The 13,096-nt window shown below is 33.6% G+C and overlaps 2 protein-coding genes across 3 annotated transcripts; both read left to right on the top strand.

Annotated features, from left to right (window-relative positions):
- Positions 1-1,347: 1,347 nt before the first annotated feature.
- Positions 1,348-7,465, top strand: LOC113873008 (probable transmembrane GTPase FZO-like, chloroplastic). 2 transcript variants are annotated; one of them, XM_027510943.1, is made up of 11 exons: positions 1,348-2,005; positions 2,076-2,620; positions 2,740-2,808; positions 3,331-3,525; positions 3,662-3,793; positions 3,895-3,981; positions 4,095-4,535; positions 4,629-4,793; positions 5,083-5,313; positions 6,036-6,151; positions 6,718-7,465. In XM_027510943.1, exons 1-11 carry the CDS (start codon positions 1,516-1,518, stop codon positions 6,998-7,000), a joined length of 2,754 nt encoding a protein of 917 aa, XP_027366744.1. In that variant the 5' UTR covers positions 1,348-1,515; the 3' UTR covers positions 7,001-7,465. The 2 variants fall into 2 exon arrangements, with proteins under 2 accessions (XP_027366744.1, XP_027366745.1); XM_027510944.1 differs by lacking the exon at positions 3,895-3,981 and having other exon boundaries at positions 1,412-2,005; positions 6,718-7,455.
- Positions 7,466-10,731: 3,266 nt separating this feature from the next.
- On the top strand, positions 10,732-12,266 carry LOC113873012 (protein FANTASTIC FOUR 2-like). The gene has a single exon (XM_027510953.1). It carries the CDS (start codon positions 11,039-11,041, stop codon positions 11,939-11,941), a length of 903 nt encoding a protein of 300 aa, XP_027366754.1. The 5' UTR covers positions 10,732-11,038; the 3' UTR covers positions 11,942-12,266.
- Positions 12,267-13,096: the final 830 nt, after the last annotated feature.

The raw sequence follows: 13,096 nt of genomic DNA, 5'->3' as shown, positions 1-13,096 counted from the left end.
TTCATTTTGTCATAATTAAAACCAACACAAAATTTGACAGTGTTATATCGTTAATGGAAAAGTTTTTACACTATTATATAAAATGGTCACTTTCTTAAAATCATTTGACACTAATTTTTTCTATACTGACAATAAATTGATTAGAAATAAATTCTAAAATGAGTATAAAATTAAATAAATTAATTATAAAATTTACGCATGTCTTAAGATCTTTCAAGTGTTATATTCATCGCAAAGGTTGTTGTATTTGGTCTGATGGCTAAAATTAATTAAACTATATATTTTTATCAAATAAAATGAGATAGGGAAATAATAAAAAATAATTTAATTAAATATGAAAATATTTAATAACTTTTAAAATTCAAAAGTGAAGAAACAATATATAGTATGTACACCCAGAACTAACAAGCTTGAACATAGTTAGTAAATGAATCTTTTAAATGTTTAGTTATCATTCGATTGAAAATTAACTTTTGTATATTCGCAATTTAACATAAACATGTATTAACAGTTGACAAGAAATGTTTGAAAGAGTCTATTTGAATTTACAAAAAAAATTATCACCTTTTTATACTTATTTTTTAATATATTTTAATAAATTAGAAAAAATATTTTAAAAATTTATAATTAAAAGACATGAATTTGATACAAAATTAACTATGTAAGAAAATTGTTAACAAGTGTCATCAGAGTATTAATTAAAAAAAATTCTTAAAACAAATAATGTTAAATTCTCCTACTATTTTAGTATACAAATTTTTCTACTTACATAAAAGGGACGCTTCTTTTAAAAAGAGAAAACAAATTCAAAATAATAATATTTTGAAAAAAAACATATTACTTTTTTGTGAGCAGGATAATTTGCAGGCTGAAATAGTAAAAATATTTATTTATTTTTCAGTGAAAAAACATAAAAATACATTTGTTTTCATATATTTCTTTAAACTGTTAGGAAAAGGAAATGATGACCCATTTCAAGACAAGGAAAGTTGTTTGATTCAGAAGTTTTTCAAACAAATTTTTAGAAAAAAAATGTTTATCTATTCTTCATGAATGATCACTTGAAGTTTATTTTCATGATTTTCAATGTACTCCAATATCTTTAAACAATAAAAAAAGAAGCTAAATCCTTTAATATTTTAACATAAATTTTCTTAATTACAGAAAAAACGTGATATATATATATATATATATTAAAAAGTATTAATTAATTTTTTTAACTTTTTTTTATCTTTAAAAGATTTATGTCTTTCTTTTTTTTTTTTTTATAAAAGTAAGATAATTCATAAGATTTAAAATTGATCTTAAACAATATACATAAACAAAAAGAATTAAAAGAGAAAAGATGACGGAAGTTTAACTTACTTGAAGGAGATGATGATTTGATTGGGCTAGAATAGATGATATCTGAGTTGACAAAGAAAGAAAGGATAAAAAAATCTCCTATTTCAGTGACGGAGGGACATTGGTGTCCGATAACGCAATCTCTCTTCTCCTTCTGCATCCCTTGAATCCATGGTACCTTGTTCCGTAACGACCCCTTCTCCACTCCTCGCTGCACCAATCATCCCTCGCTACACATACTTCTCTCCCTCTCCCCTTCTTCGCCGATCTCGTCCTTCTCCCCTCAACTCCATCTCCAATGGCTCCAACCAATTCAACCAACAACTCTTCTCTCCAACTCAACAACCACACTTACAGCCTCGAACGTTGTTCCCCGGCGGCTACAAGAGACCCGAGCTCAAGGTCCCCACTCTCATTCTCCAATTGGATCCCGACGACGTTCTCAGCGGCGGGGACAGCGCCTTCAACTTGATCGACAAGGCCGTGTCCAAGTACGTTGGGATCGTGGTTCTCGCCAGCGACGAAGCTAGTGGTGGCAAACTTTACGAGGCCGCGTGCTTGTTGAAGTCTCTGGTCCAAGACCGCGCGTATTTGTTAGTCGCCGAGCGCGTTGACATTGCCGCCGCCGCTGCCGCTAGTGGAGTTTTGCTCTCTGACCAAGGTTTTTCATTCAAAACGCGTGTTCTCGCTGCGTTTAATGTGAAGTGATGTTAATGCGTTGTTTCTTGCAGGCCTTCCTACTGTTGTAGCTAGGAACACAATGTTGGATTCGAAATCTGAATTGGTGGTTCTTCCTTTGGTTGCTAGGATTGTTCATACTGTAGATGCTGCAGTGAATGCGTCAAAATCTGAAGGTGCTGATTTCCTTATATACGGCGGCGACGATCTGAAACGTGTCCGTAAGGAAGTTGGCTCTGTGCGTGAGAGCGTGAAGATTCCTGTTTTTGTGTCGCGTGGGAAAAATATGTCCTATGCTGAGGCTTCTAGTTTGTTTGCTTCTGGAGCTAGTGGTTTTGTTACTAGTTTGGAGGATTTTGGTTTGTTTGGTGATGAGTTCTTGCGCAAACTGTTTGACAATGGGTATGCGAAGGATAAGAGGATAGCAGATGGCGATGTTGGCGAGGATAAATTGTTGAATGTGGATAATGGTTTTCAGAGTACGACGGATGTTGTGGCTGGATTTGTTAAACTGGAGGATAGGGAGAAACAGTTAATAGAAACAGAGAGATCGGTGTTGAATGAAGCTATAGAAGTTATCAAGAAAGCTGCACCTCTGGTGATCTTTTAATTAAAACATTTGGTATTTGAAGTAATTCTTTTTTTTTTTCGTGATTATGTATTTTGACCAGTATAGTGTTTACTTTGTGTTGAATTTGGATTGGTTTCCAATGACAGATGGAGGAGGTTTCACTTCTGAATGATGCAGTTTCTCAAATTGATGAGCCGTTCTTACTGGTTATAGTGGTAATTGTGTGCTGAATCTCAACAAATTCTGGTTCCTGGAATATACATTGGTATTAGCTCTTAATTTCAAAAAGAAGTCTTTTAATGCATCTAGTTAGAAACTAATTTACTAATACGTGCTATTTGTTGTGAAGTTTTTCTGCTTTTGATTTACCTGGTTACCTCCATATCTAAGCATCCACTAGATTCATTATGTTATAGAAAGAGGTTGGTTCTTTTTTTCTTTACAAACTTCAGATTTAGGAGCTCTGTTGTCCTCAGGAGAGTCTTTTTCATAGAGTTTACAATCACTGTACTTTGTTCTTGTTGTTCTACTTGGAATATGTTTGGTTGGTTGTTTTTCCAGCTCCCCTTCATTGTAATATTTCAATTCTAACTAAGAAGTTAATTGGGTGGAATGCCAAAATCAGCTGCTTTCTTTGTAGACTTTTCATTTTGACTTTGTGAAGATGCTACAAAGTGCTGAAGTTAATTGACATGATATCATGCCTTTATTCTTTTTTGGAATCTTGATGTTATCAGGGGGAATTCAACTCTGGTAAATCTACTGTGATTAATGCGCTTCTTGGAGAAAGATATCTCAAAGAGGGAGTTGTTCCAACAACTAATGAGATCACGTTTTTACGATATACTGACTTAGATATTGAACAACAGCGGTGTGAAAGGCATCCAGATGGTCAATATATTTGCTACCTTCCTGCTCCAATTCTTAAAGAAGTAAGTTAATTTGTTATGGTTCCTCCCTGTCCTTTATGTGTGCCAGACTCAGTTTTTTATATTATACCTTGTATGCACCATTTTCTGTTTGTCATTAGATGTGCTCTCAGCAGTTCTTCGGTTCTCTCAAAAACAGATGACCATTGTCGATACGCCTGGAACTAATGTGATTCTTCAGAGGCAACAACGTCTTACAGAGGAATTTGTTCCCCGTGCAGATTTACTTCTTTTCGTTATTTCTGCTGATCGCCCTTTGACTGGAAGTGAGGTATGGTCAGTCCTTTTGGTGCATGGGGCGAACTTTTGGTTTTATGTGGTATTGGTTATTATTGCAAGGCAGGGTATGACATATTTTATGTTGTTTTTCAGATTGCTTTTCTTCGTTATTCTCAGCAGTGGAAGAAGAAAGCAGTCTTTGTCTTGAACAAAGCTGACATATATCAGAATACTCATGAGGCATGTTATTGTGTTCTAATTTGCTTATTGTAGTACTGATGTTATTTCAAGTTGTTCTTTTGTAGTGAAATTACTGAAGTACGTTTACATTGTATTTTCACAATTCAATGCAGCTTGAGGAAGCAATAACTTTCATTAAGGACAATGTACAGAGATTGCTGAATACTGAAGATGTGTTATTGTATCCTGTATCTGCTCGGTCTGCCCTTGAAGAAAAACTTATGGCTACCTCTAATGTTGGGAAGCCTAATGAAGAATTATCGATCTCTGGTTATCATTATGGTGCCAGCAGCTTCTATGAACTTGAAAAGTTCTTAAATAGCTTTCTAGATGGGTCAACAATCCCAGGAATGGACAGAATGAGGCTCAAACTTGAAACACCTGTTGGAATTGCAGATAGACTAATTTCTTCTTGTGAAACTCTTGTGACACAAGACTACCGATATGCCAAGCAGGATTTGACTGCAGTGAATGATGTTATTAATAGTGTAAATGATTTTGCTTTAAATATGGAAAGTGAGAGTCTTTCTTGGAGGAGACAAACACTATCTTTGGTATGTTATAAAATGTTTATAGTTTTTTAAATTGAATACAAATTGTTTTTCCCTTTATTTGTATTCTTAAACATGCCATGTATACATTATCAGATTGAAACTACAAAATCACGTGTTGTGGAGCTTGTTGAATCTACTGTGCTATTGTCAAATTTCGATATTATTGCTTCATATCTTTTCAAGGGAGAAAAAACTGCAATGCCTACTACGTCAAGAATTCAGAATGACATAATTGGTCCTGCTGAGACAGCAGTTCAGGTTAGATTCTGGCTGTAACCTGTTTAGGATTTTAGTTTTGGTATTGTATTTTTTTACCATTCTAGTTGAGTCAAGAGCAAGTCAATCCAGATTATATTGCAATGATTTTAACTCTTGAATATTAGAATGATTTGATTCATCTATCCATTTTATCTTGGTTTTGATTGGGATAGCCCCAAGAGGGTCAGGACACTAGACATAAAATGACATAAATGCTGGATTAAATGGGTAGTATAATATTTGTATAGTTAACTGGGTATGTTTTACAATTTTTTTTTTCAATTTGTAGAAAATACTTGAAGAATACAAAAATTGGTTACATTCCAAAAATACCCAACAAGGGAGACTATACAAGGAATCTTTTGAAAAACGATGGCCCTCCTTGATTCATGAAAACAGTCAGATGAGTTCTGAGACATACCAGTTGCTAAAGAAAGTGGATCAAGCTGGCAGTCAGGTGATTGAAAATTTTAGCAGCAGTGCGGCTTCAAAGTTATTTGAGCAAGCAGTCCGGGATATGGTAAGTTTGAAATTCTTTGTAAAATAATTTGGAACTGTTTTTTCTTTTGAGCCTATAGTGTTCCCTTGTTTGAGAAAAGTTAAATTTTGGTCCCTCTAGTTTCAATAAATTTTAGGGGAACATATTGATATTTTCACTGGGGGACCATGACCAAACTTATGTGAATCCAGGGACTAAAGATGCAATTAACTTCCCATCCATTTTAAGTAGAAGGTCGAAAAATCCACAATCAAAGCATAATTAATTTTGCTGCTTTTTGAAATATAAAATTGTGCAAGAGCTGAATCAGTTGATATCAATGAGTTTGAAGAATCCCTAGGATATTGGTTTAAGGATAACATTCAGAAAAAAGTTATGGTTAAATGTGGTGTAAAAGCCTCAAAACTACATGAACGATCATATGCATGCCCAAAAGTTGAGGAATAATTATTACCACTTCACGATTTAGTTAGGTTGCTGCTTTGTCTTCTATTTCAGTTATAATCTTGCAATGCCACAAATGATGCCTTCAAGTTGTCCCTAAAATATTTTGTGACATGGCATGGAGGTATATAATAAGTTAATAATGTCTTTTCCTTGTAAACAGTAAGTTGGTGTTCTCTACCAAATTGCTCTATTTAGTCTGAGTTGACCGTATCAACCTATACACTAATATGAATATTGTCTGAACTTTCTTGAGTATTAAATTCAGTCTGATCTAAAATGTTTTCCTTTTATATTAGATTGTAGGGACTGTTGGTCAACTAGGTGTGGCTGGTTTATCTGCTTCGTTGCTGACATCTGTACTACAAACCACGTTGGAAGATCTTCTTGCTCTTGGTATTTGTTCTGCTGGCGGGTAATATACTATGTCCACTTTGAGTTCCTTTATGATTGGTCGGTGTTGCATTTCAAAATATGTGCGGACATTATAATTGATGAGACTTTGATATTAGACCCTTTATAAAAGGAAAACATATTTAAACTGCACTTTTGTGTAAGAAAAAATATTAACAAGGTAGTGCAGTTTGCTTTTATGCCGTGACAGGCACTATTACCGCAACAGGAACTTGAACATCCGTGATTTAATTCAAATATCAGCCTACTCTTACTGAACCTGCTTCAGGATCATTGATCTTAACTTTATATTTATTTGCACTCTATAATTTTTGTCAGGCATAACAATTCACTAAATGATCAGTTTATTACATTTTTTTGTAATATATATATAGTCATTGCAGGTGTTGAAAGCTCGTTTAAAAATTCTTTTTCAATGTCAAACATTTTGTGTACTTGACCATTCCTTGAAATGCATTTTTCAATCGTTTGAAAATTTCGTGTGATGGTTAAAAATAAGTTGAATTGGTTGTGTGATCGGTTGCTGACTTGCTGCTGCTAATTTCTGGGTTGCCATTTTTATTTCAGGTATCTAGCTATATCTACTTTCCCAGCCCGTAGGCAGAGGGTGATAGACAAGGTGAAAAAGAAAGCAGATGCCTTGGCATATGAACTTGAAGAGGCCATGAAGAGGGATTTCACTGAAGCCATAGAAAATTTGGATACCTTCGTGAAAGTCATTAGCAAACCTTACCAAGATGAAGCGCAGAATAGAATTAACAGGATAGTAAAGGTTCAAGAAGAATTATCAAATGTTGAGAAAAAACTAAGAACGCTTCAAATTGAGATTCAAAATCTTCACGTGTCATGACTTCTATGGACTGTCCTATTCCGTTATTGAAACAAAGGAAATCCGTCCTTTTCAACAGCCGTACCATACCGTCTATCTTGGCCTTGCAATTTTGGACAATATCACTAGCAATTCCATTATGCAAGTGGAAAATTGTCAACACGGACTACGGTTCTACCATTTTTTTTTAATTTATAAATTCTCTAGTAACAACCAACTGGATTAAAGGGATGTAATAGTGTATCACCTTTGTTGTTTTCATTTAACCATCTCGTCTTAGAGGGCAGGCACGAATAACCATCAATTTTGTTTCCACATGCATTAGGGATTCCTTTAAAAGAGAAATGCTCCCATGTTCCAAAATTACATAAATTGATGGTGAAATCTGTACAAACTAGACTGATGCTTGATTTCCACCAAACCTCTTGCTTTTTTATTTCTTCATTTTCTAATTTGATATTTATCCAATAAAATGTTGATACTTGGTAGAAGCTCTAACGTTACTGGGTAAAAATTGATTCATAAGAAGAGAATCCGTTGTCTTTCGTCATGAGAAAACCAATATTAAATATACAGATTTGGGCTTTAAGTAAACGGTACACTAACATGGAAGGATGGTAATGAGATCTATGTAGTCAGGGTTCACATTCTACTATAACGTAAACTTATTGATTGGTTTATACAGTCTTCTCAATGTTGGCCGTTTAGAACCGCAAAAGGAGTATCATGCAAGCATATTCCATGGTGAGGGCTTGACCTTTTGGGAGAAAGTTTGTAAGGTCGCATATATTCTTGTCCCCTCATTATGTCCCTACTCATATTTGTTTCCCTTGGGCTCCCCTCATGTTCATTCTTAACTTCTCTGTTTTTCTTGCATTAAATGCTTAATATATATATATAGAGCAACCGGTCAGGAAGACAACGTTAGTATGATGTACCAAAATCAGCAGGGTGTCCTACGCCCTTCTCTTCTTTCCTTAACCGGTTTCAGCATTTATAATTATTAGCTACTTCAACGCAATAAAACTCCTTTATAGACAGCATTGTATTGTATCTGTCCCAAAACTAATCTTGGCACAATATTATTGATGTTTTACGTCATCCTTTGTCTGGCAACTAAAGTTAGATGTTTGCAACGTTAAAAGGAATCGCACAGACAAACAGTCAATTAAACCTGTGCTAATTAAGGTTGTACGCGGAAAAAACTGTGGACGATGTTTTACACTGTTTCCGTCATATGATTGTAAACTGATGTGACTTGACCTCGGTTAAGGTATGTGATTTTGCACTTAATTGTTCTTAGATGCTTGTGGTAATTTGGTAATGTTTGCAATTTGAGAAGCGACACGGACAATATTTTCATATGTGCAGAGCCACTGTTAATTATCTCAATTTCTATAAAAAGTTAAGGAGGAAAACCATTAAGATTAGGTTAATGTTGAGATTAGGTTGTTGATGAGAAGTTCGATAGTTTGGACAATATCAGAAATTCAAACCTTATAATGGAGAAATTATCCAAATCACTATTGCAGTATCAGTACGGAATTTATTTCAAATATTTAGGGTGAGTTCAGTAAAAATTTGAAAATGAATGTAAAAATTATTGGACTTTACTCCCTTTTAAGTGAATGTTGCAATTTGCCAAAATAAAAAATAAAAAAAATAAAAAGAATTATATATTTTTATATCTAGAATTTATCTCTTAATTTTTAACACTATTTTTAAGGATATTTCAAACTTTCGGTTAGGGTGATCAATTATTCACAGTAGGTTGAAAATGAATTGAACTAACACAAAATTAGCTTGAAATCGGACTCATTAATTAGTGCAATGAACTTACTTTTTGAACAAATTAAACTAACTGGTTAAAAATAGCTAAAAATTAAGCTTGTTAATTAAATGAATTGAGCTTGAGAGTTATGAATAATTCAATTTGTTTAGCTCAAGAATTATATGCACAAGAGACACTTTAGTGAGAGAGTTAAAAGAAGTTAATCTTACTAATACAATTACGTGAGAGAACGTATGCGTAGTAGAAGATATTTATATAGCAAATTTTATTTCAACTTCTGATTAATGTAATTTGAGCTTGTACACTAAACCAAATAGTTTGAAAACTTAAACCAAGTTAAACTAGAGAACTGAAAAATGATTCAAACAGAGTCGATTCTTATAGAGTTGAACCGAATTGGGTCATGTGAAGCTTGATTCATTTCCGGTCCTAATTTGCAGTAGCGCAGGATAACATTTGTTTTGTTTTATTCACTGTCACTGCATGCCATTATCTACTGACTCGTCTAATCATCATTAACTTTAATTCCAAGTCATGATACGTGAGACAGTGCACATGTTTTATGTTAGATTGCATAAGCTCCTGCACAAAGTGTAAGAGCCACAGACACAAGTTGCTCTAAGTGGGTGCAATAGGACAAAATTACGTTGAATTTGTGATGCTCTTTGTTGGTTCTGCTCAGAAATATACAACAGTAGAGTTTAGGTAAATGCTAAAAATTATTTTCAAGGTTAAGAAATAAATTGGGTATAATTATTTTTATATATTTTTTTAATGCATGTGTCCCAAAAATACATCTTCTCAAAATAAAGGAGAACACTTATAAGTGTCTCCCCAAGATGTGAAACATCATTTTCCTAAGCAAACCGTACTATTCTTTTTTAAACTCAAAAACTTTCATTTGAAAAACAAAACTTTTCAATGGATACCCCAACTTCAACTCCATGCAACCATAGTCTATAGTTTTATTTCCCATGATTTTTTACCTTAATTTGTTATATAAATCGTAGAGCTAGGAGCATAGGATATATGTGTACTCATATAGGCTAAGTTAAAAATATTCATATCTTTATCAGCATAACATAATCTTACACCTGTCATAGTTTGATTCGCATGCCTGAAGAACGAAATTCCCACCCAAGAATGGTGTTCCCCCCCTCCCCACTTGGGCTTTTCCTTTACTTTATTCTCTGCAATTTAATTTCAAGCTAGTCCTTGAGCTTCTAAAATTTTCAATGAACTAGTGCAATTTTGGGAAATCTGATATCTCGTGCACAATTTACCTTTACAGTTACTCTAAATATGGCAGTTGATTTTAGTAATTTGAAAATTCATTAATTATTATTTTTGAAAAAAATGAAATTACTACTTCATAGAGAGATATTGTAATGGACTTTCGTTGAGTGATTTTTGGCTTGGTAATGGAAAAAATTCTAATAAAGTATCAAGCAGGAGTTTGTCAATTCGATTTCAAATTGAAGTTTTCTTGCAAAATTGTTATTAGCAATAATCAAAATTAGAGATTCAACCTTTGTTAATAATTAGACGCAAGCGAAGTATGTACACAAAATCAAGGGACTTGATCAACAAAAAATTCACCAACGTTATTGAAACATTACTTGAATTAGAAGGTTACTGTTGTGTAACTATATGCAATCAAGCTTAGATACCTGTTTTTCTTTCTTGCTTCCTAACCTGTGGACCGAGTAAAATAAATGTGTCATTTTTTTGTCCTTTTAACCATTTCCTCTCCGCACTATGCAATAAATACCAAATATTGCTCTTCATATATTTCATTTTTGTGCGTAAGAAGTACAATGAAGAGCAATAAAAAGATAAAAAAAAAGAGAAACAATAAAAATTTAATAAACAATGTGATGTCATAAAAAATCAAAAGAAAAATAATATAAAAGAAAAATAAAAATATTGTCTAAGTATAAGAATATTATTGTTGCTATATTAGAAAAAAAGAATATCATTGTTGATAAATAATGAAGTTACAAAGCCAACATGGTAGTGGCCAACTATATATAGACCCACTCCTTACACTTATTTTTCATGTCTATTTCTCACTTCTCGATCTCTTTCTTTCTCTTTTCCGAGGAACCCATCTTCATTTTATTGCTTTAATTTAAGTCCCTCTGTATTCCCCCACAGAACCAAAGCAAATTTTCTCTCCACTGGTTTAACCTAAACTCCTCTGTTTCTCCCCTGCTCTATTCCTTTTTTCCCCTGCCTTTGGACATTTCCATTGTGGATAACACAAAATGTCTTACTCAAGTGTCTGTCAAGGGTTGCAATCAAGTGTTGAACCCCGCCACATCGAATCACGTGTGTTAAAGCTCAAGTTGGCTCCACCAGGGTCTAACACTAACACCACTTCCCCCTCCACAGACCCTGGAACCTGTGAAAAACCCGTCACCAACATTTCTACACAAACTCCAGCGATAAAAAACCATGAACATGGCAACAAAAATTCTGAACCTGGTGGCTGCAACTGGAGCTTTCTTCAAACTCTCTCCAACATTTCTCATTGTAACAAAACTGAGGATGTCTATGTGCACCCTGCTGTTAAGCGTTCCTCTTCAATGCTCAGTGCAAAAAGCTTGGAATTGTGCACTGAAAGTTTAGGTAGCGAAACTGGTAGTAATGCCGGTGATAACAGTGATGACGTGTCTTTGTTTTCACTTGAAAGTAGCCACAGTTTCAGAAACAACAACAACAACACTACAGTTGTTAACAGGAACTCTGAGTCTAAAAGATTGAACCGTGGTAGCACCTTTCCACCACCCTTAACTTCAATGGGAGGGTTACAAGTTAGGTCTCATCGTGAAGATGGTAGGCTAATCTTGGAAGCTGTGACATCATCTTCTCCTCAACCTTATTTTCAAGCAGAACGTGGCAATGGTAGGCTTAGGCTTCGATTGTTTGAGAGTGTGGCATCTTATTATGGTGGTGATGATGAAATAGAAGGTGAAACTTTAAAACAAGAAGCATATGGTGAAGAAGATGGTGTGGTAGAAGAGGAGGTGGAAGAGCATGTTGCATATGGTGAAGATGAGATGGGCATAACAATGTTTGTGAGACCAAGCACGTGCAAGGAAAGTGGGAATAGAGTTATTTTTGGCGACGTCTACTTTGACCATACCCCTGTTTCTCTCTGTCTCTGAGCAGATCTAATTTATTACTGTTGTGTTATCTCTCTCTCTCTCTCTCTTTTTATTTCATTTTCCCATTTTCTTTTTATTTTTATTTTTTTGCTGTTTTAGGATTTCGGCTGTTATGATTGGAAGTTTGGTGCTAGAAATTTCTGAACATCGTAATGGTAGTTATTATAGTTATTAGTTACATTCGACATCGTCCTTCTGTTTTTCCATCATTTGTGGTGCTAGTTTCTATTTTTTTTATTCTTTATTATACCTTTTATGTTTCTAGAATGCTCCGAAAACAATTCCTCAAGAGGAAAAAAAAAACTGATATTCGAACAGACAGAGACACACTACCAAAAAAAAAAGGAAAAGAAAAAGAAAACAAAGGAGAAAAGTTGATCATGATGCACAAGAGGGGTGCTAGAAAAACTATTTTGTAATTATTATAAAAGTATACAAAGTTATTAAATTAAGAATATGATTGACATATTTTGTATTTAATAAGTTAGCTTAATAACTAAAAATGTGTTAGAAAATATATTCCGAGAAACAGTGGCCCTCAAGCCTTAATTTGCAGTACATTGATTAGATATTTTGTTGTGGAACTTGTCGGAAATTCAAATTACATACGTAAGTGAGCAGTCCATTTCCTTCTACTTTTGTATAAGCAGTGTTTATGGTAGGCACTGAGTTAAGATTCAAGCTTCCAATAAATGTCGGCAATGATTTATAATTTTAACAAATTTTTAACTTATTTTAATATCCATCCGTTTTTAGTTATTTGTTATTTTAAGTTAATGTACAAAGTTTTAAAAAATTATTAATCACACCAATTATTATGGCAAGATGTTTTTTTTATTAAAAGACTTAGAGTGTAGTTTTGAATTAATTCAATATTTAGGTGACATGCTAATAAAAGTCACAAATAAATATATTAGAAAAATAAATAATATTCTTAACTTGTAAATCAATTTCCAGAAAAATATTTCAATGTGATTAAAAATTAAATAAATAAATAATAGTCAAATTAGGGTGGACTAGAAGTGGTCATAGTTAAGTCAAACATGTTTTATGTTGTAAATCATAAACTGATCGTATCGTCGAAATATTTATATTAGTTAAAGCAATATGGATTGACTTGAAATCTGGTCAAGGAGAGAAATTTTAATATGGTCT

This window comes from Abrus precatorius, unplaced genomic scaffold, assembly GCF_003935025.1.
Source record: "Abrus precatorius isolate BTA unplaced genomic scaffold, Abrus_2018 Scaffold7, whole genome shotgun sequence".
NCBI classification, from domain to species: Eukaryota; Viridiplantae; Streptophyta; class Magnoliopsida; order Fabales; family Fabaceae; genus Abrus; species Abrus precatorius.
Note: the sequence above shows the minus strand (reverse complement) of the source record. Positions and strands in the feature narration are given on the sequence as shown.